Source organism: Sinohyriopsis cumingii, unplaced genomic scaffold (genome assembly GCF_028554795.1).
Source record: "Sinohyriopsis cumingii isolate HCF-2022 unplaced genomic scaffold, ASM2855479v2 utg001792l, whole genome shotgun sequence".
NCBI classification, from domain to species: Eukaryota; Metazoa; Mollusca; class Bivalvia; order Unionida; family Unionidae; genus Sinohyriopsis; species Sinohyriopsis cumingii.
Genome location: NW_028316056.1, coordinates 10,508 through 36,845, shown reverse-complemented (window position 1 = coordinate 36,845; position 26,338 = coordinate 10,508). Strand labels below are relative to the sequence as shown.

Below are 26,338 nucleotides of genomic sequence, written 5' to 3'. Positions count from 1 at the left end.
TAACGCTGCAACATGCTTAACTGGTTCTCTTGTTTTAGTCGCCGAAAAATCAATTATATTCATATCTCTATACATAAATTATGGATTTATATTGTGTAAAGTGTAGAGTGCGTACTGGTACAAATGATATGACAACCGTTACAACAAGAAATAACAGATCGGCACTTACTGGTAAGTGTGCACGATGTGGTACAAAGAAATTTAGATTTATTTCTATTAGACCCGGGGATGCTTGAAAAAAAAGCGAGGAGGTGATATTGCAGCCAAGTTATCAAAACTCCCCGGAACACCGTGGGCAAAGTATCCAGGAGAAAAGCACCTCCCAGGATATAGCTACTGTGGCCCCGGAACACGATTAGATATCAGACTCGATGATCAAAATCAGCCCAAACCCGGTGAGTATCCAATAAACGCTATCGATAAGGCGTGTCATGCTCATGATGTTGCTTACTACAAAAGTAGCGATCTGCAACAGCGTCATATCGCGGATGTAAAATTAATTGACGCGTTAAATGCTATTCCTGATAAATCATTTAAAGAAAAATTGGCTTCATGGTTGGTAAAATCGGCTATGAAAGGTAAATTAATGATTGGAAGCGGAGCTTCTCGCGCTGGTAATTGAAAACGCTAGCGTTTATAATAACAACATGGAATCCATCTATTATTCTCCGAGAGGATACTGGAAGGGGAAGGCCGCAATTGGTAAACTCGCAAGCGCTGCAAAAGTAACAAAGGCCACTGCGGCTAATTGGTTATCCAAACAGGCTATATGGCAAATTTATCTACCACCGCCTAAACAAATCAACTTTTCGCGCTTTGATGTCAGCGTACCTAATGAAGTTCATCAGGCTGATATACTATTTCTGCCGCATGACAACGGTTACAAATACGCGCTAACCGTAGTTGATGTTGCGAGTCGATACAAACAAGCGGAGCCGTTAAAAACAAAGTCAGCAACTGAAGTAGCCGATGCGTTTGAGCGGATTTACCGAAGGGGTCCTCTGCGCTGGCCAAATCTATTACAAGTTGATCCTGGTAGTGAATTTCGCGGTGCTGTTTTATCAACGCTGAAACATCATAGCGTCGCGATACGACGAGGTCATACTGCGCTACATCGTGATCAGGCAATTGTTGAACGATTCAATCGGACTCTTGCTGAACGGTTATTTGGGTATCAATACGCGAAGGAATTCATCCAAGTAAAACGATCTCGTGAATGGGTCAAAAGGTTGCCAGGCGTAATTGCAGCGTTAAATAACGAGATTACCCGAGCAATCAACATGAAGCCCAGCGACGCGATTAAAAAAAAGTATATACCCGGAAGATCAAAAATAGATAGCGTTTCCAAGCCGATTCTCGGCGATGTCACTGTTAGATATCTGTATGAACCAGGAGAACTTGAAGGCGGCAGAGCAAGAGCTACTGATCCTATTTGGAGTGTTACCACGCATAACATATCAACGATAACACGATCAACTGGTAGACCACCGATCTATAGACTGGATTCAACTGCCCCACAGCGGGGGTTTACACGCGAGCAACTACAAGTGATACCTGACGATACTCAATTGCCCCCGCGTGGTCTTAACTAGCGCCGTTGCGTCTATTGCACTCAAGACAAGTTAACCTCACATTACCACGGATATGACCGAGACTGTTATCGATCCTGTCCACGGTAAATTGGCGAGCGTCTTTATCCGAATAACGCCAGCGCATTACACAATTGCAACTCGCGCAGTGATTATTCTGTTGTTGTCGTAACGCAATTATTAATTCGGCATCAATATCAAAACGCCGCTGTTTTTTTTATCCTGTTGGCGGTAACCCGAGAGTTTTCTATCAATGACGCTAGCATCAATAATGTCATCGTTGTCACTGGCTTCGTCAATAACAATTCTTCGAAGCTGATTCATTCTCCGTACTCTGGACACTGCAAGATAGACTAGATTTGACCATTCGATGCGATTATCAACCATCCAAACAATTGTATCCGTGATAGTCAATCCTTGCGAGGAATGTATTGTCGTTGCGTATCCTAGCGTCCAAGGGGATTTATCAGCACGTAGCGCGTCCTCGACGACGCTGATATCAACGAGCACAATATCATTCAGCACAAGAATTTGTTTTTTTTGTCCCTGACGCTGTCGGGCCCGGGATTTCAACTTCAATGTTCTGCCGCCGTGTGTTCGCGGGTCTATAACATAATGGCACTGGGCGCGTTGGAAACTTTTCCTTATGCAACGCAAACAACTTCCGCTGAAGTGTGTCTCTGACTATCTTTCTACTCGCTACAATCAAATCGTTTGGTCTCCATGTTTCCCAGAATTCATTTAACGGCGTTTCCGGAATCACCTCGCGGATTATTTCACATTGAACTCTATCCGGCTGTAATCTGATTAATTTTTTAACCTCGCGCAGTTGTTCATCAAGTGCTCGGTAATCAGTATCGATTTCTTCATAATAGTCCACAAAACCCTTTAACCAATCATGTGGACCCTCACCGACAAATGGTGGTGGTTGGCCATGATCTCCGCACATTATCACCGCTGTATTCGCGCGCAGCAACCACTCAAGAAACATTTGTAAAGTATCTAATGAAACAGTACATATCTCATCCCAGATGATAACCTCAGGAATAAATTTTTCCCCCATTCGATCAGGAGTCCACTCACCGCCGCTGTATCGAAAAAAGCTGTGATAAGTAACGGCGTCAACATTTCGTTGTTTTATCTCTCGCGCTAGTCTATGGGTCGGTGTAAGCACGATTATACTTGCCCGCGTTCGAAATAATTCAATTGCACGAGTCGTTTTTCCCGACCCGCCACAGCCGCTTAAATAAACTGTTTTATATCTACAAATTGGATCAGAACACGGTGGTGCATTAGACCATTCTGATAGATTATCACCGCGTAAGTAATTATTTTCAACGGTGACATCTGCTGACGGGGAATAATCGCGTCGTATTTCATTTTTAATTCTCCATATACACCAACTCTCGTCCGGACTAGTAAACTCGGCTATGTTTCCCTTATACTTTACGTCTATGTAAAATGAATCAACGGCTACTCTAACCGCGGTGTCGGGAAATCTATTTATCATCGAGAATAAATTGATAGCGGCGTAACCCAGCATAGACGCCCTCAAATGTGGATATGCCGGGCTGTCTCCATCGAAGTAGGTAACAGCTGTACCCAACTTTGTTCCATTGGACAAGAAAGCTGTTTTGCAGTTCACGTATCTATTTTTTGCCACTGCGTCCTTGATTACGAAATCATATTCTGCGTCATCTATAATCAGCCGTGAGCAATATCGTTTGTAGTCGCAGTTTTTTCCACCTTGTGTGAACTTACCGATTATTCTTCTACCGAGATCTTTTGCCTCGCGGTTTCGTTGGTTGAATATCTTTTTGGACCATTCGATGATATATTCCTCGTTGGCATCAATGTGTTTTCTGGACTCGTCAATTATGCTATCTAGACGCTCTGGTTCTGGTAACCAGACTTCAGTCTGCGCCCGGTATGATATAATCGCGTCACTGACAATCAACGATACAAGCATGCTACAATCAATCATAAACCGTAGCAGCGCTATTGGCAGCCACTTCTTTTCAGCCATGTGTCTACCGATCCAAATATAACAACAGCGATGAAGTCCTGCCGCGAATTCAAATGATACTATGCGAGCGAATCCGGTTAAATCAAAATTAGGCAGTGGTCCATTAATAGCAACACGAGTCATTTCATGTCTGGGGTGTCCAAATCGTTTAAAGTACTCAGCGGCGGATCCATACCCGAGAAAACTCGCTGGATAACAGGCAACCATATCAACGGAAATCATAGCGTCGCGGTTGTATTCAGTGTTCCATAGTCCACCGTGATAGTATTCCAAACAACTGGATTGTACATCCGGTAGAAATTCCTTGCGCGTTGGTCTCCACGCATTTTTCCTTGCTGCAACATGAGCCGCAACCGATGGAATCGTGAAACAATTTGTTAGCAGTTGTTCATCATGCTCTTCAAATTCCATGGCGGTTTTTTTCATCTTGTTGTGAAACGCTTCAGTGCGATATAATTCACCGTTTGGTCTTACAAACTGATCAAAGGTATCCACATCGTTTTCAGCGCTGCGAAGTAACCACACTGACACAGGGTCGTTTTTACACAAACAAGCAATAGCATCAAATAGTTTCCTCTCCGCGAGAAAACCATCCTCTCCCAGGAATTCGCCGGGGATATACCTTACTGTTCTATCCCGTGGAAATATTGTGACCGCGGGCGTCCACGCGTGTTCGTTATGATCAATAATTTTGATTGGGGCTCCATTTGATTTATACTTTGATTCATATAATACTTCACCGGTTATCGTTGTAACGGTTATTGGAAATCTCAGCGACGTTTCTAATTTCGCTATGTCGCTGATGGTTGCTCCTCGCTCGCGCACTGTCTCCTCCCATTGGTTTATTTTGCTACGTCGTAAATCGGTCAGTTTATTTCCTCGACACGCATTTGTAAAATGCTCTATTACTCGTTCTGCTACACAATTTATCCCCGTTGACTGTTTCATCGGCGCTAGTTTTCCGATGTCAGGTTTCTTATTTAACGGGTATATTCCAGAGACAACTGCTGTTTCAGGATACGCTCATTCATAGTATGGTCTGTCAATTCCGGTTAACAGCCCTGGCTTGGAGTCGCGGCTAACAATAACTGTTTTCTTGTCGCTGAGAACCGGTTCAAATTTATCACGTATGATCCAATTACCTGATTCCACCCGGACAATGAATTTTACTCTGAAGAAATACTTTTTACCGTCAAGTTGTGATATTATCGTTGCCGCGCGGTTGTCGTTCATGGTAGCATCAACAACACCATCAATTCGAAATGTTGACCAACTATGAGATGCACCATCACGCTTCAATTCATTGATACAGTCGCGTATTTTATTCAACAGGGTTCTATCGTTTATTAACGCTTTTGGTGCGTCCTTGAGGACTCTATCGAGATTAAACTTAATATTTTTCCAGGGCTTAATTGCTGCTAATCTCTCAAACTCCTCCATATAATTAAAACAAGTATTTAAATGAAAGAATATAGTATAATGAATCACTGCAAATGGTTGATGATTGGGTCGACAACCCCGTGCAATAAATCATGTAGAGGTGAATTCTGCGGGTATCATTTACAAAGCGTTCGTAATGGTTCTCTTGGCCCCCTACCGTGCTTGGTTTGCCACGTTGGTGTAAGAGGAAAATCACAGTTGTGTATCAATTGTGGCGGAAAGCGATACAGAGAGTTAAAACGTTATTAAGACAAGCGAATAAAAAACACCGTCATTGACCCCACCGCTGACTCAGTCAAGGACAAAATCATTAAAACTCCTCAGGACTACATTGCAAGGTTTATAATTAAACCAAATAATGAATTAGACAAGTAGTATTATTATACAAATGAACCAAGAATTTCAGCCGCATCCTGTGCTCGTTAATTACGAGGCATCTCGCGACGGCGTTGTTAGAAATTGTAGACTAAAAAAACCAGTTGGATGGAAAAATAATCAGGGGTATTTGATATTTAGTGCCGGGGGGAAAATTTATCTTGTTCACAGGGTGGTATATGAAACGTTTAAGGGGCCAATCGAGGACGGTCTCGTTATTGATCATATTGATGGATGTCCTCAAAATAATTCTCTTATAAACTTGCAAGCTATCTCTCAGAGTGAAAATAGTAAAAAAGGTAAAACAGGGAAACACGCAAAAAAGGAAGGGGTGTCAAATCGTTTGATGCATCAACGCACGAAGAAAAAATATTTCACTCTATGAATGCGGCTGGTAGGTACTTCGATATTTGTAGTAAATCAGTACGATTTGTTGCAGAGAATATAACTAAAACAGCGATCTCAAAAAAGATGGGTCACAGAATTCGATTTTCATATATAAATAAATTCTTGTCACCGTGACGAAGTCGCCATGACGAAGTCGCCATGATGAAATACTTCACACACCTCGGGATTGATACGCAGGGTTCATTTTGTAAAATAATTTTTTTTTTATTTAGAAATAAGATGTTTTATAAGAATATGAATATCGAAGACATCAATAATATATTAACCGAGATTTCAAAATTAAAAAATCAAGGAATTGAATTATCTGATAAGCTTGATAACCAAAAAATATTGTCCGATTATGAAGTTATTAACGAGCAATGAAAGAAAGGTCGATATACCTTGCCACGCGAGTATTCTTTTATAAAGCGATTACAATATACGATCAATGAAAACCTGTATGGCAATGACGTAAATGCATTTATTGGACTATTTACTGCCGTTGAGACAGTACGAAAAAAACTCGGACAGGCTTTTGAACGGCGTCGAGAAATCTCTAATAAAATTAAAAACATTAGAAGGATTATAGACGAAAACTCCGTGGAGCCCCCAATTTAATGGCATGTAGCGTACGGAAGTGAATTTTTACGTTGTATACATTTTTTTTCCCACGATAGGTCGTGGTAACGTGCGTCTGACGCTGCCACAGGGAAATGAGAAATTACGGAGCAATTTATAATAAATGGTAGGCGAATCACTTACTACTCGGCTAGCCAGAGAGCGGCTAGCAGCGCTTAAAAAGTTCATACCGTTACGAGACAGGGTCCGAAAACAACTTCAAACGAGGCAACAACTACAAACTGATTTTGCTGTTGGAAGTGAACAACTCTTTGCCCCGGTAACTAAAGCGACCAAAGATGTTACGGCGGCAACTGTGCCCGTCCTCGGTGCGCTTGAAAAGATAGCGGCTCAGACCGAACAAACAAAAAGGTCTTTAGAAACACTTCCTGCGAAAATAGCGGTTGCTACAACACACCAACGGAGGGAGAGGCCGCCACCACTCGCTATAACGGACCCACAAGAACCTTATGTTACAATGGCCGATGAAGAAGAACTAGGCGCCACCGCAAGAGAACCAGAAGAAGAAATACCGGAAGAAATACCGGAAGAAATACCGGAAGAAATAGAGATAAAGGAGAATATACCCTCTAAAGTACTTACAAAGAGCACAATAGACACAATTAGAAATCTTGACTACGAAGGATTAGTTAATTTTACTGCCATAAATTTTGATAAGGATTTACGAGAGATACATATCAATAGCGATTACGAGAAAAATATAAAGTCGTTAAAGGACTGGACAAGAATAGTGTATTTGGCAAGTAAACATAAAAAAGTATTACCACCGCGTGATAATAATTATATAATATTCCACAATAAAGTAAAAAGTGAAAGACCAAAGCACGGAAAAGGATACTCCGTTGTAAACTCTTCTGGTTTCAACGCTAGCGTTACTTGTCCTGGTAGTGTTCTCAGTGATATATCACGGCTGGAAGTACTAATCGGAGGAAAACGAGCCGGAAATAACTCTCCGGAAATAATCAATGAGGCCGCTGATATTTGCAGGCGGTTGTTTGCCGGTGGTATCATGGACATAAATGTATATCGAACGCTCATAGACGAACTCGTGGACCACGGTCATTACAGCGATTGACCAACCACTAATTGGAAAACACTGGTGATCAATCACTAATTGGAAAACACTGGTGTTTTTATAATAAAGATGATTATACACTACAACCATGATAAACCAGTCAGCGTCTACGTGGTAAACTCACGATTGCCTGTATACCGCGCGTGGTACGGAGACGGTCTCGGTAGCACCATTGCGGGGTTATTTACAAGAATGGCTCCAAAAGTGGCGCCGTTAGCCAAACAATTAGGAATGAAGGCTATTGATGTTATTCGTGATAGGGGTATTAGTGCTATTGGTGATGTCGCCGGAAGGGCGTTTTCTGCCGCACGAGATAAACTAGCATCGTTGGTGAGAAAAAGAAAACAGAAACCACCGGTGATGCCATCAACGACAGTGATGCCTGCAAATGTCAGTAAAGTAATAAATAACGCCGTGGAAGAAAAACTAGAGTCGTTGGCGGCTCTGGCAAAGCCATCCACCGATGCAACAACCAACGCGCTCATGAACCCGATAGCGGGAAGTGGCTTAAAGAATTTACGACGAAAACGACGTTGATGAATTGCAATTGAAAACATCAACATGATAAATAATAAAATGTTTGCGCGAACCGCTGATCCCGCGTTTGATATGGACGCCCCAGTGCGCAGGGATGATTCTGTCCGTGATTATCAATTTTATTCCTATCAACCACCACAAGCCAACCTACGATCGCGAATTGAACTTCAAGTCCAAGATACCAGTAAATACTTTTTGCCGTGTGAAGCGTTTATCGAAATTGAGGGAGAACTTGTAACAAATGCTGCCGATAATGCACCATACGCAAATGACGGTCGTGTTCGAGTTGGCTTTGTCAACAACGGCATCATGGCGTTATTTGAGAGTGCTAGATATCTCATTGACGGGCGAGAAATTGAATCAGTAGAAAACGATGTTGATGTTGCAACGACGATAATTGGGCTAGCAAGATATTCTGATGATTATACAAGATCGGCGGGCCCATCTATGATGTTCGCAAAGGATACCACTAATAACGCTGATCATATTCAGTACATTAACGTGCTGATGAAAGAAAATACCGTAGTTGATAATCAAGCTGAAGCAGCCAATCCAGACCGCAGACCAAAACCAGGCGCTGATTTCACTGTTATAAAAAGTACTAACGATAATTTTAATCTAGGGTTTGCAACACGATTAGGGATGTTGCAAGGACAACGCCGACAGTTTTCATGCGCGATTCCACTCCATCACATATTCGGATTTTGTAGAAATGTCAGAAAAGTTATCTATGGGGCTAAGCATACAATTGCGCTATCGCGAAGGGGCGATGATAACAATGCAATATGGCGTGCTGCTGGCGTCGATAACGGTAAAGTCATTTTAACTAAAATAGCATTGTGGATGCCGGTGTTGACTCCATCAGTTACCACGGAAGCACGATTGTTATCATTTATGGAACAGGGGGGAAAATCGTTGTTGAGTTGGCTAGCGGTAACAACTGATGCTAAAGAAGATAATGTCGCTGATACATTTACATGGCACTTGGCATCCAAACAAGGCGTTTCAGCCCCGCGTCATATATTTATAGCGCTACAGAATAGGGATCGATTGGGTAATCAAGAACGCAGTCATATGATATTTGATAAATTAGGAGTCAGGGAGGTTTCGCTGAGAATAAACGGACAACAGGAACCATCCGAGGATATACAGCTTAATTACGACAACAACCATATTGCTCGCGTGTACCATCGGATGCTGTCATATATGGGTCGTGATCAAAACGTTGACACCGGTTTGCAAATATCACAACTTGATTTTAAAAACCTGTATCCGATTTATTACTTTTCGCTGGAACATCTTGATTTAACGAGACAGTCCGTCGTTGATATACACTTCCGAGCTCGTATAGCCCCGGGTGGTGTTAATTATAGAGCGGTTGCTGTCATTCTCAGCGATAAATCAATGCTGTTGGAAGGTGTTGGTGGACGAATGAGAATCGTTGATGCACCAGTGGAAAACATGTAATTGAAAACATAAACGCGTTTACAATAAAAATGTCGTATAGTGTTGTCGGTGTAGAGTTGACCGATGGTCAAGTCAAGAAATTACGATCAAAGTCGGCTAAACAATGTGGAACCACAATAACGTTAAAGCCGTCACAGATGGCAGGTGGTAATCATAAGATATCGTTGACGGCGCGTCAAATAAAACATTTCAATGATGCAATGAAGAATAAAAAGGGTGTTCAAATAGATTTTTCGGCCGCAGCGATCAAAGACATGGAAAAGACCGGTGGGATATTTCCGCTGTTAGCTGCGATTCCAGCGTTGATTGCCGCGGCGGCCCCAGCAGTGGCGAAGGCGGCGGCGTTAGGAGCCGTTGGTACCGCGGCGGGAATGGCATTGAAGAAGGCAACCGGGAAAGGCTATAAAAAAAAGAAACGAGGACGACCCGTAGCCGGAAAGGGTCTAAGACTACCGGGAACCCCGTATTCATGGTACTCGGGGAAGGGTCTAAGACTACCGGGAACCGTTTAATGACTCCTATGTCTAATTTTGATTTAATAGATGCCGCAAACGCGTTAGCGATAAAAAACTTCAGAGGTGTTTTTATGAGGGATCAATTACCGACAAAACCAAGGAATATTGAAACCGGTATAATTAACCTCGATAAATCCTCCGGAGCGGGAACTCATTGGGTTGCATACGCAATTGATCCGCGTGCGATCGTCTATTTTGATTCATACGGGTTAGCCCCGCCAAACGAGTTCATGCGGTATATCCGGGCGTGTTCAGCCCCGGTTTTTTATTCCACGCTGCCAACACAGCAATTAAGTGACCCACCGATATGCGGCCGTGAGGTATTGAACGTACTCGCGGCGATTTCATCATCGCGGAAACCACCTCATGTGGTTGTAAACGAATACACTAGTGGGGTCGTAGAGGCCCGGCGGGTTAATTAAAAACACTGTGTTTTTTTACAATAATAATGATTGATATCTGGGGACGACCGGTTTCGGCGCTGAAAGAATCCACGGAAACGCTCGCCACCGATGACATAAAAAAACTAATCGAGGATGAAATCGCTGATACGTTAAATCTAACCAGTGTTGACCCGGGCGAAATAGTTGTATTTCAAGATCGTCAGGGTAAATTAAAATCCAGTAATGTGTCGCTGGATGACGTTTTAATACGACAACGTAATGCCGCCGAGAACACTATCGCGCTATATACCGGCGACGGACGACTTAAATCAGGTGAATCCATCTTGACGATAAATGGAAAAATAAATACACTAGACGACAATTATATAACCATGTCGAATTCGTTAAAAAATTTATATGATAAATTTAACGCGCAAGCAAATCAGTTTGAGGGGATACAAAAGTCTGTCACCGATATACAACTCACTACTGCTAGTTTTTTTGGGACCCCGACGGTGACCGAACCGAATCTTGTAGGGATAAAAAATACTATTTCGGAGTTTACAACGCTGTCGGGCCAATTTTACACGTTACGAAAAAATTTTAACAGGATCGATAACAACTTTGATAAATTCTTTGGTAAAAAAAATACCAAGCTGGATGAGATTACAATAACTATAAATGATATCACTGCGTATAGACAGGAAATAGAAACAATCAAAACTGATGTTGCAACGAACAAAAGGAGTGTAGACGTGCATGAACGGGAAATAGAAATAATCGGCGCTAATGTTGCAACGATCATAAATAATGTAGACTCGAATGGACGGAGAATAGAAACAATCAAAACTGATGTTACAACGATCATAAATAATGTAGACGCGCATACACAGGAAATAGGAACAATCAAAACTGATATTGAAACGAACAAAAAAAATATAGGCGCGTATTGGCGGGGAATAGGAATAATCAAAACTGATGTTGCAGCGAACAAAAAGGGTATAGACGTGCATACATATGAAATAGGAACAATCAAACTTGATGTTGCAGCGAACAAAAAAAGTATGACCGAGAATACACGGGAAATAGAAACAATCAAAACTAATGTTGCAGCGATTAAGGGGAATATAGACGCGCATACACAGGAAATAGGAACAATCAGAGCTGATGTTACAGATATCAAAGACAGAATACCGGAAATGACAAAAATAAAAATCCCTCACGAGAACACCATCAACACAGTATACACGATTCGGCATGGATCATTCACTTGGACTCTTACACAGAATATAGTAAATATTACCGCAACTGTTAAGGGTATTTATCGATTGACACTGGTTTCAATGATGCAGTTTAATATATTATCGTCGAGTTCATCCGGGTTTAACAATACAATATCAACAATTATAGACAAGGACGCAACTGAACCGTTTACAATTTATGCCGTTGATAGAAATTTAACCAGGGCAAACATTACATGGTATGTGGAATTTGTAGCGGATCTAAGTAATTAAAAACACTAGCTCTTTTAAAATAAAAATGACCACCAAGGTAATTGAATCAGAGGTATCACCGACGTCACATCAATATCGATTCAATACCGTAAAAGAATTCTCCGCGAATTTGAAAACGCTTTCCGAACAATACCGTGTAAAAATAAAAAAATACCGCCGAAAAATAACCACCATCGACGCGGTCGTGTACTCGGTGTCGGGTATAGTAGCCGGTACCGGTGTTATTTTATCCACGGTGACCATGATGGCCCCGATCGCTGTTCCAATCGCTATCTCCGCGGCGACAACAATTGCTGGAGTCGCCAACGCAATCACTAGAAAGATATCATCGTGTTCTCAGAAAAAACTCAACGAGTATACAATAAAACATCAAATAGTATCCGACGCGTACTCGAAATTATCCGGGTTGATCTCGTTGGCGATAGATAATTCGTTTATATCCGATGTTGAATTCTCCACGATGGTCCAGTTGTATGACTCCGCGATGTCAAAAATCGAGGATTTTCAACTGGAAGCTGGAAACCACGTCGCTGAAACCACTTCAATGGGCTTAAAACATTCTCCTGAAAACAAGCAGGTTGTTAATATTCGGTGTTGAAATTAAACACTAGAAACGACGAATAATAATAATGTCGCTGAACCCCGAAGGGTTTCAATTACTTCAACGGATCGCGGAGAACACCACTCCGGTACAAACAAGTATGATATCGATAACATCAACGAAGCCAGAATTCAGTGTAAACTTCCCTTCTCCGATTCCAGTGAAGGAAATAGCGCTGGCAAAATTGCGAGTATATCGCAGTTGGCCTAATATCCGAGCGGATGCATTTAACGGACAACAACCTAATAACTCGCTGGCTTTTGCATGGACAAATAAACCCGATGGGACCCCAGACTGGAAGGAGGTTACAATACCAACTGGGTCATACCAAATAGAACAAATCAATAAAGAATTTCAACGCAGGATGAAATCGATCACAGGAAAAGAATCAAAAATCGATATTACGGTTCATGAACCGACGTTATCGTCGACGATTGAAATAAGCACACCGGGGTATATGGTTGATATTTATAACAGTTCAATAAGAACCATACTAGGTTGGCCTGAGAATCCACCTCATGAAAGTCCGCGGGAATTTCACACGAATGCGCAATCGTATCATGAAATTAATCCCAGGTATCGAGATGATTTGTCTATTATGAAAAACACGTCACCATACGGCCAGTTTATATTTCAAGACAGGAATACCATGCAATGGCATTTTCCGTATAGGGAAACTCCTGAATCGTTCGTAATATTAACAGTTAATTTAAATGATATAGATAGTTTTTTTATCGAGATTAATCGTAATTACCGATTGCAACTAGAACAACTACGGAAAACAAAAGCACAAAATCACGTTGAGGTGTTAAATCAACTTATATCAGACATGGAATATATCAATGAACGAATCGTTAAAATAATATCCGATAGCAGCGATGGTAATAAACAAAAATTCCTAACCGAGTATAATATCACAGAAGCCGATTTACCCGATTTCAAGTTTCCAGGATACAACGCGCCAGAACTAAGAAAGTCTCTTAATGATTTTTTCGGTCCATCAACTATCCTCAGACACGATAACGGAGATGGTGGTAGGCATATTGCCCCATACAACGTAAATATCGCATCGGTGATAGCAATCAATCTAGTGTGTGATGTTATCGAAGGGAGTTACCAGGTAGATACCAAGCAATCAAATCAAGCTCAACAGGGGTATATCCTTTATTCATTTTCACCAACAGCCCCTCCCGGATTCTTAATCGTTGAGAGCCCGATTAATCCGGTCTATATGCGATGCCATAATCGGTTTTTAACGAGAATTAATTTTAGACTTACCGATCAGTCAAATAACCTAATTGATCTACAAGAGGAGGAGTTAGTAATCACTCTGTTTGTAAGATCATTGTAAATAACTTCTTAGCAGCAGGGGGGGCAATGACATCGACGCGGTCGTCGCGCTTTTTTACCGGACGCTGACGACGCTGGTATCGGCGCGCAGAAAGTGTATTAAACCAAATGACGATTGGACGACCCACCGACGACGACGTCGTTTTTTTTTTACCGGGCGCTGACGACACCGGATCCGCTGAGTGCAGAAAGTATTAATAAAGCAAAATGACGATTGGACAAAATGTCGGATTCGCCCCCACTGCTGCTGAAACAGCTCTACCCACTCTGAAAGATTTTAAGACCTTGATGAAAAGTCCAGCACCATCACCAGTACCAGTACCAGTACCAGTGACCAAGACAGAAAAAAGAAAAGAAGAAGAAGAAGGGTTTCAAACTCCACCAGAAAAAGTACGCAAGTTAACAACACAACCTACCTCCAGAATTGGATGGATTAAAAAGATGATGGCCACCCCTTCTTCATCACAAGAGAAAAAGAAAGTGAAGACAGAAGTGAAACAAGAACCGATATCCCCCGCTCAGACATCCTCCTCCTCTTCGACACCTATTGCCGGTCGCACACGCAAAGCATTGCAATCCAAGAAAATACCCCAAGAGAAAAAGAGTAGCATCCTCCAAGAGTGGGTGCCTTATTAAGACACCAATCAACACAAAAAAATGGAAAAAGTCTTAGCCAGCATTTACTACGATCCCTCCCATCCTGCAGGTTACGCAGGAGTTCAAAAATTGTATCGTGCTGCCAAAACGCGACTGAAAAGTCTCCGTTTACCTCAAGTGCAACGATGGTTACAAGAACAAGCTACCTACACTTTACACAAACCCATTCGACGCAAGTTTGCCAGAAGTCGCACCCGAGTGGAAGGCATCGATCATCAATGGCAAGCCGATTTAGCCGATGTCTCTCATTTGGCCAGCTACAATCGTGGCTACAAATATTTGTTTTGTGTCATCGACGTCTTTTCCAAATTTGCCTGGGTCGTGCCCTTGACTTCCAAATCGAGCAGCGAGTTAGTGCGAGCCCTGCAACGGGTGTTGAAACAAAGCGGTCGTCACCCTCTTCGATGGCAAACGGACAAAGGCACCGAATTTCTGAACCAAGCTTTCCAAAAAGAATTAAAGAAACGTGACATTCATTTTTTTACCACCGAGAATCCCGAAACCAAAGCCAGCATCGTGGAACGTTTTCAACGCACTTTGAAAGAACGCATGTGGAAATATTTTACGCATCACCACACTCTGAAGTACATCGACATCTTACCGCACCTGGTGCAAGCGTACAACCAATCTTACCATCGAAGCATCGGACGTGCCCCGCAAGACGTGACTCCCGACAACGAAGTGCTGGTGTTCGAGCGTCTGTTCGGTACGTCCCCGACGAGGGCTGTCCCCAAGAAAAGTGGAGAGTTGACCATAGGAGATTGGGTGCGCATTGGCAAAACCAAACGCACTTTCGACAAAGGTTACTTACCTAACTGGACGACCGAATTGTTTCGCGTCACTGGACGAGTGCATGGCCGTCATCCTGCCGTCTATAAATTGGAAGACATGAACGGAGAACTGCTCAAAGGAACGTTTTATTTGCCCGAGTTACAACGTGTCACCAAAAAAGAAGACGACGTGTACGACATCGAAAGCATTCTCGAACGCAGAACCCGTAAAGTGGGCAAACGACGTGTCAAAGAAGTCAAAGTACGTTGGAAAGGATATCCACCCAGTTTCGATTCTTGGATCGACGCTTCGCAAGTCATCGACTATAAAAAGAAGTGACCATCATGCCCTTTCACACAGCAGACGCAGCTACGTCGACCACTCCTCCTTCACCCAGTTCTTCTGTACAAGATTTACAAAAACAACCCTTGTGGGTGTGGTGTGGAGAACGTGTGCCTAAAACGCAAATCGTCTTTTTCTGCCAAATCTTCGTGGTGTATTATGTCATCGGGGCAGCCATTGCCAATTTGAGTCTGCAACAAGGAGACAAACAATTGTGGACCATTTTATTGAGCAGTTGCATCGGTTACCTGCTTCCTAATCCCTCCCTGAAATTCTCTTCCAACGGGAACCACGGGAAGCTCGTGTCCAGTGCCAGTGCCAGTCACCAGTCCAACCACAACCAGAACCCCATTTTGGGCGGAGACGCGCCTCTGACGTCCAGTAATATCCCCTCGGACAGCCACAGAACTCTGGAATTATGAGTCACCAAAACCAATTTTACTTAACCTTACCCAGTGACAGTTCCATGGAGGTGTTTCCCCACAACACGTTGTGCTGTTACACGGCCAAATCACCTCAAGCCATCCCCTTAGATCACGAAGCCCATTGGGAAGTGGCTTTAGTGGAAATCATTCACCCAACCCAAGTCCTCAATGTCCTTCCCAATCAAAATTTTTTTCATGTGGAAGTTCATGACGAGCCATTGCAACAGGAGTTGAATAAGAAAGTCATATATGACAATAAAACCTATAATGAGAAAACTCAAAAGTGGACCTACCACTTTTTCATTCCCCCAGGTTATTATTTTAGTGGTCAACATTTGGTCAACACCATAGCTGCCAAGTTTAATGGCGTGTTTGGGAAAGCTTTGGATCATGTCAACAAAAATGTCACCATGGAGTACCACAAAGTAGCTCGTCGCTTCTCGATGAAATTTGAGCGGAGTAAAATCATGTCCATTTTATTTTGTCCTGAATTGTATGACATGTTGGGCGGAGACATGAACATGAGAACGACCATACTCAATAACAACGAATTACCCATCGTTTATGACAACGAGTCTTTTAGCAAGTTATTTCGTACCCCAGTAGAACTGAACCAAGGACTGAATTTGATGTTCGTCTACTCCGATGTGGTGGAGTATAACGTGGTGGGACACACCTCCGTACCGTTACTGCGTGTCATTCCTTTCAAAGTGGATTCTGCCGCGAACGCTGACGAGGAAGGTGGAAACACTTATCACGTCCACCGCGAATTTGTCCATCCTCACTATTTACCTGTCAGCAAGTCGTATTTGGACACGGTCAACATTACTATAAAAGGAGATTTGGGACAAAATATTCCATTCACCAAAGGAAAAGTCACGGTGAAACTCCATTTTCGAAAACGGTTCTCTCACGACTCGTAAGTAAGTCATGTATCCAGTGTACCAAGGGGTTGCTCGACAGCGAGGACACGGTTTAGGAGACATGTTAAAATCGGCCTTTCGTTCGGTGGCCCCGGTGTTGAAACCGATGGTGACACGCGGATTGCACGCCTTGAAAGATGCGGCACTGACGCAAGGCAAAGAATTTCTCCAAAATGTCATCATCGACAAACAAAACCCTAAAGAAGCCTTCATGAGGGCAGGCAAAAATGTCTTGCTGCAAACGGGCAAAGACATTTTGGGCCGACGAGACACACCTATAAATGCCCTGCACGCTACCGAGTCAGGCATTCAGCAAGGACAAGGCAGAAAGAGACGACGAAGAAAACACCCTTTCACCAGACTTCAAGCGAGAAAAGCCAAGAAAAGAAGAACCGTTCGAGACTTAGACGTTTTCGATTATTGAGACACAGAAAAAAATGATGCACCGAGAGTCATGTGCTTGTTCCAAGACGGAACTGGATATGTTTGCCATGCCCCCCACCATGATGACGATGCAAGAATCCCAGTGGGTGGAATTTCATCCCGTCTCCTCTTTGACGGATTCCGCTCCTATCGAGTTCGAAATCAAAGGACAGCCCGAAGATTACATCGATCTGAATAGCAGTTACCTGTATTTGAAAGTCAAAGTGATCAAAACTGACAACACCAATCCTGGAGCCAATGATAGGGTAGCGCCCGTCAACAATTTCATGCATTCCTTGTTCAGCGAAGTGGACTTGTACTTGAATAACAAACTGGTCAGCAGCAGCATGGATACTTACCCGTATCGTGCCTACTTGGAAAATCTCTTGACGTCCGGAAAAGAAGCCAAGAACACTCATCTGGATGCTTGCGTGGTATGGAAACCTGACACGGCCGGTGCAACCACGTTTAGCGACACAGCCCTGACAGAAGATGACAATCCTCACAATGTGGGGTTTAACACACGTAGAACTAAAATTAAGGAAGGGCGAAGTTTAGAACTGATGGATCGTTTGCATTTGGACATGTGGTTACAAGAAAAGTATTTGCTGAACGGAGTGGATATCCGCCTGAGACTGAATCGCAGTAGTGCTGCTTTCCATTTCATGGCTAATGATGCCACTTACAAAACCATCATTCAAGAAGCCAGGCTCTACGTGCGTCGCATAGAAGTGTTACCTAAAGTAGGTAACGACATCAGTCAGACGTTGAGCAGAACGACCGCCAAGTATCCGATGCGACGCGTAGAAGTGAAAACGTTCACCATTCCTGTTGGACAGCGATCCATGATCGAAGATCATCTGTTCCAAGGGCAGTTACCCAAACGTTTGATCGTTGGTATCGTCAGGAATTCAGCTTTCAATGGACTTCACAACGAAAATCCTTTTGAGTCTCGACACTCTAGCGTGTCCAAAATCGAAGTCAGTCGCGACGGCAAGACCTTGTGTACCCGACCCTTTGAGCCTAACTTTGCCCAGAACAATTACTTGAGATCGTACTTGTCCCTATACGAAGCCACGGGACAGTTAGGGACCAACACCAGTCACGGGATTACGTACGACGATTATGCAGGAGGCTATGCATTGTGGGCTTTCGATTTCACTCCAGACCAAGGCAGCGACGAGGGACATTTCCACCCTATAAAATCAGGCCAGATTCGTGTGGAAATTCTATTTGCAAACCGAGACCCTGCTGATCCAACGTTGAACGTCATCCTGTATGCAGAATTTGACAATACGATAGAAATCAACAGTTTGAGAGAAGTCATTCTAGATTACTAGAAGTCATGGAAGACTGTTATCCCTCTTTACCTAGTGGAGAAACTTTGAACATGGAATGTGAGGAGACCCTGGAAAAAGAAGAAGAAGTGATCATGATGAAGTCGAGATGGCCAGAACAAGAAGCCCATTTAGTTTCCTGTTTTGCCAAACACTTGGTCGAAAAAATGACGGAATTGATCAAGAAAAATTGCTATGGATGTCAAAACGACCATCCCAGTCAAATTCAACACGACAAATGCCTGATGTTAAGTCAAGAAGAAAAATTGGACGAGTATCTGGACGACGCTTGGAGTCTCATCTCAGACAAAGACGTGTTGCACCAGTGGTATAAAGACTTGCGTGAACATTCTTGTCCACCATTAACCACTCAAGAGATCCATCGTATCGAAGCTCTCCTGAATCAGAGTGAGGAAACAGAACGAATAACCGTTTATTCGTCAGACATTTTCAAGCAAAAAGTCAGGATCGAATTGACGACTTATTATTACCTGTGAAGAAGAAAAAAACATGGATACCTGGGAACTTTATTACCTTTTGAACCACAGTTCGTATACAGCTTCTTGGAATCCTGTCGTCTGTGCTAAAGATGAACTCCCTCATCGCAAACCTAAAGACCATCAAGCTTACGTGATCAACACAGACGACAGTCATCTCCCAGGAACCCACTGGGTAGCCGTCTACTTTCCTCAAGAAGGATGTGTGGAATATTTCGATTCGTACGGATTGCCCCCTTTGGAAGACGATATCATCGACTTTATGAAAAGAAATGCTCAAACCACCCGATTCAATAATGTGAAATTACAAGGCACAGATTCCTTGGTGTGTGGACAGTACTGTGTGTATTTTCTGCATCATCGCAGCCTGGGCTATTCCTTAGAACATTTAGTGACTCATTTTGATCCTCGTTCTTCTGCTAGAAATGATGTGAAAGTAGATCGATGGTTTTGTGACCATTATGCTTATCTTTTGTCTCAAGCTAGGAAACGTAGTGTCAATCAATGGCCTAATGATTTCCAACAGTGGAAATCACGATTTCATTCACAACGTTGTCAGCCTTGTTTAAAGTAGATTGTCTATTGAGAAAAAAATGTTAGTGATTTGAAAAAATTGTTAGATGTTATAGTGTTGGATTATTATTAAAAATGTTAGAGTTGTTGTTGTTTAGTGTTAAGTGATTTTTGAATAAAAAATGTTGTGTTTTGAAAAAAAATGCCTTTGTGGTTTGTTTAGCTATAAGAATGTTGGATTGATGCTCTTTCATTTCTTACTATCCCTCTAATGACACTCACTAAACGTTGCGGCTCGAAAACCGTGTGGGGGATGTTTTCCTTCACGTCCGCGCTTTGACTTTAAGAACCGGTTTGTTCCCAGTCTAACCATCCATTGTCGACTCATCCTCTTACGAAGATGTGCTCCAAACTAGCTAAGCTCAACGAAGCCTACGTGAATTTGCATAGGGTCAGACACAGTCTGATACCGAAGCCAGAAGAAATAGAGAATGTGAGAATGTTAAAAATCACTGAAGACCTGATAGAAGAACTCTTCAGAGAAGAAATGAACAGGGAGAAAGAAGAATGGACAGAGAAGTACAGACTTCAGAGACAGCAGCAACAGCAGCAACAGCAGCAACAACAGCAACAACAGCAGCAGCAGCAGCAGCAGCAACCTGAAGCTGACAGAGGCTTTGTCGATTGTCGTATCGACACCAAAGAGTTCTTCTTCTCTTTCCGAAGAAGCAGACCTATCGCCAGAAAATCTATCCTCAGAGGACATCGCATTCTTAGAAACTAAAAAAGAATGCCATAGCAAACAAAAAAACAGCCCTTTTCATGGCTACCCCAATACTCTAGAAAAGAAATAACGATCGATTTGCCAATGTGTGTAGGTAGAGTAGTGTGAAAATAAACACTAACTCTTGCTATTAAAAATGTGAGGGTATGTGTTGGTGTGTTTGTGTTAGTAAGAGCTCAAATAAGTTGGTGTGGATAGTAGATTAAAATGATATCTTTTCTTAGTGTTTGAGGTGTATATTTGGGGTTAGATTGGATTGATTTGAGTATGTGGATAGTCTATTGAAGTGATTTATAAAAAATTTTAAATAGTAATGGGTAGCATAAAAAGTGAGTGAGTGTTTCTTTTAGGTCCGCGCGTTGTTGTTTTTTTTTTGGTCATGATCTAGGTAAGATGAATTTTATGTTATTAGGGGGATGTTTTCCTTCACGTCCGCGCTTTCAGTATAAATTGAAGCTCGTTCGGCAGTCCAGCTACCCTTGTTGATTGATCAACACCAAAAAATGAACACGAGACTTGAGAAACTGTTGGAGCTTCATGTGCATCTGGAATATGCCAGGCGCATATTAAATGAACTGGCCGCGGAAGCCATTGTCGAGGAGGGAAGGATAAGAGAGGAGGAAAGAAGAAACAAAGAAGAGGAGGAGAGAAGATATAAAGAAGAAGAAGAAGAAAGAAGATATAAAGAGGAAAGAAGAAACAAAGAAGAGGAGGAGGACGAAAAGGAGAGAAGAAATTTCAAAATCCCAGAGAGCGAAAATTGGGATTCTGAAGCGACATATCCTGCCTCTGCTCTCTCCCCCCAAAAGGTAAAAAGTAACTGGGGGATAAGATGTGTATGTGGCGCCAGGCCTGGAAGGTGCCACCATTAACCAGGTGTCCATGAAGTTCCAAACAAAACAGCCCTTTTCAGGGCTACCCAATACTCTAGAAAAGAAATAACGATCAATTTGCCAATGTGTGTAAGTAGAGTAGTGTGAAAATAAACACTAACTCTTTATTAATAGTGGAAGTGTATGTGTTTGTGTGTTTGTGTTTGTGTTTGTAACTAATAAAGTAAGTTAGTGTGAATAGTAGATTATGGGTTTCTTTATTGTTTCTTAGCGTAAGTGGAGAGTATAGTTTGGGTTATATTATATGAAATGAGAAAAGTGGGGATGTTTTCCTTCACGTCCGCGCGTTGTTGGGTCATGATCTAGGTAAGATCAATTTTATGTTTTTAGGGGGATGTTTTCCATCACGTCCGCACTTTCACTATAAGAACCCACAGTGTTAGTCGTTCGCACCATTCTACGGAATAACGGAAAGAAAATGGTAGCTGTATCTGACCTGTTCAACAACTTGAGACACAGTTATTTTTGGATAGTTGATGGAGTATATGTTGTGGAAAGAGTAGAAAAGGAATGGAAATATCCAGTTACAAGGGATTTTGTGACAAGACAAGTGAGGAGTCTGAAACTAGCTATGGATCTCCTTGACGGTATGTTGGAAGAAGAAGTGAAGAAAATAAGAGGATTCATTAACCCTCCCTATGTAAGAGTGGGTAGCTTAAAGGAAGCTCTGGATAATACAAGATTAGTAAGATGCTTCCTACAAGATATATTAGTATGGAGTGAGTGGTCCTTTGTGAAATGGGGTGTTGACCAACTTATAAAAGCCGAGGAACTTATGAAACGAGTGCTGACCCAAGAAGTAGAGAACATAAAGGAAAGGTGGACTAAAGAAAGAAAGGAAGAACAGAATAAGAAGAAGAAATTAGAATTCGACCAACTGAATAACAACTGGATGAAAATACAGGCCAAGTTCCGAGCCATGGGTCACCCGGACTGGATGCCGGAAAAGGAGAAAAAGAAGACAGGAATAGTGACAAAAGTGAGAAAATGGTTGAAGAAGTGGAAGTGTTAGAAGAAACCCAAAGGCCCTTTTCAGGGCCAGCCATATTTCTCGAAAAGAGATAGCCTTTCCATTGCCTACCCTTTTTTTATTTTATTTTTTATTTTTAAAAAGAAAATAGAGTCCCTCCCTGTTTCAATTTTACATAGACCCTATATAGTCCCAGGGGTTTTTGACCATGTTAAATTTACATAGACCCTATATTGTCCCAGGGTTTAAGGCCATGTTAATTCCCATAGACCCTATATTGTCCCACGATTTTTGTCCATGTTAATTCCCATAGACCCTATATTGTCCCACGATTTTTCTCCATGTTAATTTCCCTTGACGCTATATGTTCCCACGATTTTTCTCCATGTTAATTTCCCTTGACGCTATATGTTCCCACGATTTTTCTCCATGTTAAATTTCCCTTGACGCTATATGTTCCCAAGGGGGTCTGTAATGCTAATTCCCATTGACGCTATAATATCCCCCTTCACTACTCACGTCTGGTTGGCTAATATAATATAACTCCGGGTTTCTTTTATTGAAAAGGAGGGATATAGCTGCACAGTAAGTCATTTTTGTTCATTTTCCAGTCATTTAACTCAAATAAACTTGCAAATAATGAAAATATTCACTCACACCTATATATATCGCTTTCAAGTATGGGTGGCTGTTTAATGATTGCTTTAAAAATAGTGTGATCGAATCGATATATAATAGCAGATAACTTGTGAATAACAACTTTTAAGTTGTGTTTTAATTTTTATCGTTATTATTGCTTTAAATGCATTCCAGGATTCCAAAATAACACAAGAAGACAAAAAATATTTTATTATAAAATTAGTCTTTTCCGGTTAAATTAGAACATGAGTATTATGAACGATGGACTGCAGGAACTATAAAAATGCCCTAGAATATGCATAATTATATGATATGTTGATAAGATCTCATTCAAATTGCAGATGATACATAAAATCAACTTTGGATCTTAAAATACATGTTAAATGACACAAAAGGAGGTGAGATTGAAATACATAATATTAAGCTGCCTAAAGAACACGAGACACGCATACACAATTGGTATATTCATTTTTATAGAAAATTTATTTTTATAACGATTTAGCAGGAATATATCATACCATAGTATAAGTTCGGTTCCTTCAGAAAAATCTGAAAAGAAATATATTAAATGCATTGTAGAACTATCACCAGATTATAAAATAAGTTTTTATAAAGACTCATAGATATCAGTTGAAGGTAAGAAATATAATTTTTATGTTCATTTGATCCATGTTGCTCAGCTCTTAAAATTAATTTCATCGGACTAAATTGTTTTGATTAATGTTACATCACATTCTATGAAACACAGTAGAGGATGGTACGCAAACAGGCTCTAATTTTCTTTGACACCGCAATACCTCGATCAGTTTTTGCAAACGCTGATAAATTTATCTCGTTATCGGTTAACATAAACGAAACAAAAGCGGCAAGGTTTAGTACATGCAAAACAATACGAGTAAATTATACAGTGTATGATGACTTTTTATAATCATTTAAAAGCGTTCATTTGTGGGTATCCCTATTATCATAAATACCATTATTTTACCGTTACATAACATCATTAACCTTATTTGTCATAATTTACATTTTCAGACTGTTATATTAATTGATATATGGGTTTCTCTCGCTTGCGAGTTTATTACACAGCTTCATTTATCTATCTGCTTTGGAGCAATACTTATTTTTTTCAAGATGTAAGCAAAGCAAAGTATATATATATATATATATATATATATATATATATATATATATATATATATATATATATATATATATATATATATATATATATATATATATATATATATATATATATATTAACGCACCATATGGTAAATAAGATTTTGAAGTGTAGAATATCGAAAGATAAATGACCACCAGCACACAAATTTAGAAATGAAAGGCTTACAAAAAAATAGTTAAATAGTTGATTGAGTCTAGATACCTTTCCTGAAACCAAACAGGCTAAAGCAGATGATAATAGCACGATGCGAAATACAAGCATCTCCATTCCTGTTAAGCGTGGCACTTGTTAGGCTGAATCGAATATGAAAAACACAAAACAAATCTGTTTAATCTCAGTATTGTCGATATTAAATTTTACATGCCTCATTACAGTGACAATTATCTACATGTAGACTAAATTTGTGTTTTCAGCGTACTGTATGATTAACTATTGAAACCCTCGAAATGTGAACCCATCGCAGTCACAATTTGTTGATATTATTTAAGAAAAAATAATTAACAAATAAATAGAACTTAAAATTTCACACAGCATGACAGTTACATTGAACGAGAAAGAAGGCAATGACTAATTGTTCATAAATTAAAAACTAGGAAGAAGGCATGGCAATATGATTTATATTTGTATCGTTGGTGATTAGAAAGTTTAAAATAGCTGTAAGTATAAGAAAGTAATTTCAGCAATCAGTGCTCTTTAATTTCAACATTCAAGGAAATCAATATTTCTGAACAAGTAATACTTTCCAGGTTTGACGTAGATAATGATGGCTTACACATTTAAAGATCACTGTGGAGTTTACACAAATAATACAATACAGAATATTAAGTTAAGGTGTAGGTTGAAACCGACATATACACGCAATGAACCGTTATCTTGCAAAACTGATAAACAGGCCGAAATTCTTATAATGTTAATTTTTGTGTGCTGAAGGTTTAAGAAAAATTAGGTGATATTTCAGATGCTTCTGTCAACAAAATAAAATTCGTTTTCACGAAATTGATACATTTAGAGTTAATAGAGGGACTGGAGTAATTCAACCAAAGGCACCATTTTCTTCAATATTGTACTGGAATATCCTTTTGAAAACTACATCTGCTGAAGCTCACGCAGATATCGTCTCTTGATTAATCAGTTTTGTAAAACTGAAAAGGGATAATTGTAATATTACACGAAAGACTATTTTTGGAGACCGACTAAGATCCTGTTTGAATAAAATATCGTTCACAATCTCTAATGATTGCGTGAGACATACCCTTTTTCTGTATTATTTAAATGTTTCGAATCCACACTATTCGTATAAATTTTGCTTTTGCCATTTAAAAGGAGTGATTTCATGGTTTGTTAGGTTTTTACTTTTAGGAAAGGATGACGTGAATATGCAACACAGTTATATTTTATTTCATCGCATTGGCATGAACACTTCCTACAGTGTAGAAAGGAAAGAATGTACTCTCAAACTCAGCGTAAACTTATAATATGTTTCCTGTCTGTAGCTGAATATGGAACACGATAAAAAGTGAATTTGTCAATTGACTCTCTTCTGCGTCAATTACAGCAACGCAAATATAAAATCCATAAAACACCTTTCAAACTGAAATTTACGAAACAAATTGAAACGAGACTGTCGACTTACCAAAGTATTCCGAAGGCCCTTGGTAAGAATGTATCTGTCGAAAACAAGGAACTCTTATGTGGGACTAAAGGTGTGCTTGGCTTATATAGGACTGATAACATTTGGACTCCGCCCATATTGAGACGCACATGACCAGTAATCACAATGAGATTATGTTACAATCTTTCGTTGTCTTTTCCAGAAATCACACACATCATGTTGACTTTCTACCAAGAACAAGATTTATCTATTTTGGTTAAGAAATTTAAAGTAGGAGTAGTATTTTCTCCTCGACTCAGTTTCATACTATCTATGTTCCTTTGAACAACATTAAAATTTTGGGACCAACGGATAACATATGTTTGATATCCTTTCTAAAGTCTAATTAAATAACTGAAATGTAGAATACAAAACCATTTTCATAAAGATGCTTCTTCGTAATGATTTCGCAGAAAAATTAAGTTGCATTTA

General features: G+C 40.8%; 1 protein-coding gene across 1 annotated transcript in view; it reads right to left on the bottom strand.

Annotated features, from left to right (window-relative positions):
* The window catches only part of LOC149771507 (uncharacterized), a 61,176-nt gene extending 35,223 nt beyond the window's left edge, over positions 1-25,953 (bottom strand). Inside the window, exons 1-3 of the mRNA XM_089948371.1 lie at positions 25,889-25,953; positions 24,457-24,548; positions 23,591-23,621 (exon numbers count right to left, since the gene is read on the bottom strand). Coding sequence (XP_089804497.1) covers positions 23,591-23,621; positions 24,457-24,522 — 97 coding nt within the window. The 5' untranslated portion in view covers positions 24,523-24,548; positions 25,889-25,953. The remainder of the gene's footprint in view (positions 1-23,590; positions 23,622-24,456; positions 24,549-25,888) is intronic.
* Between the last annotated feature and the right edge of the window lie 385 nt (positions 25,954-26,338).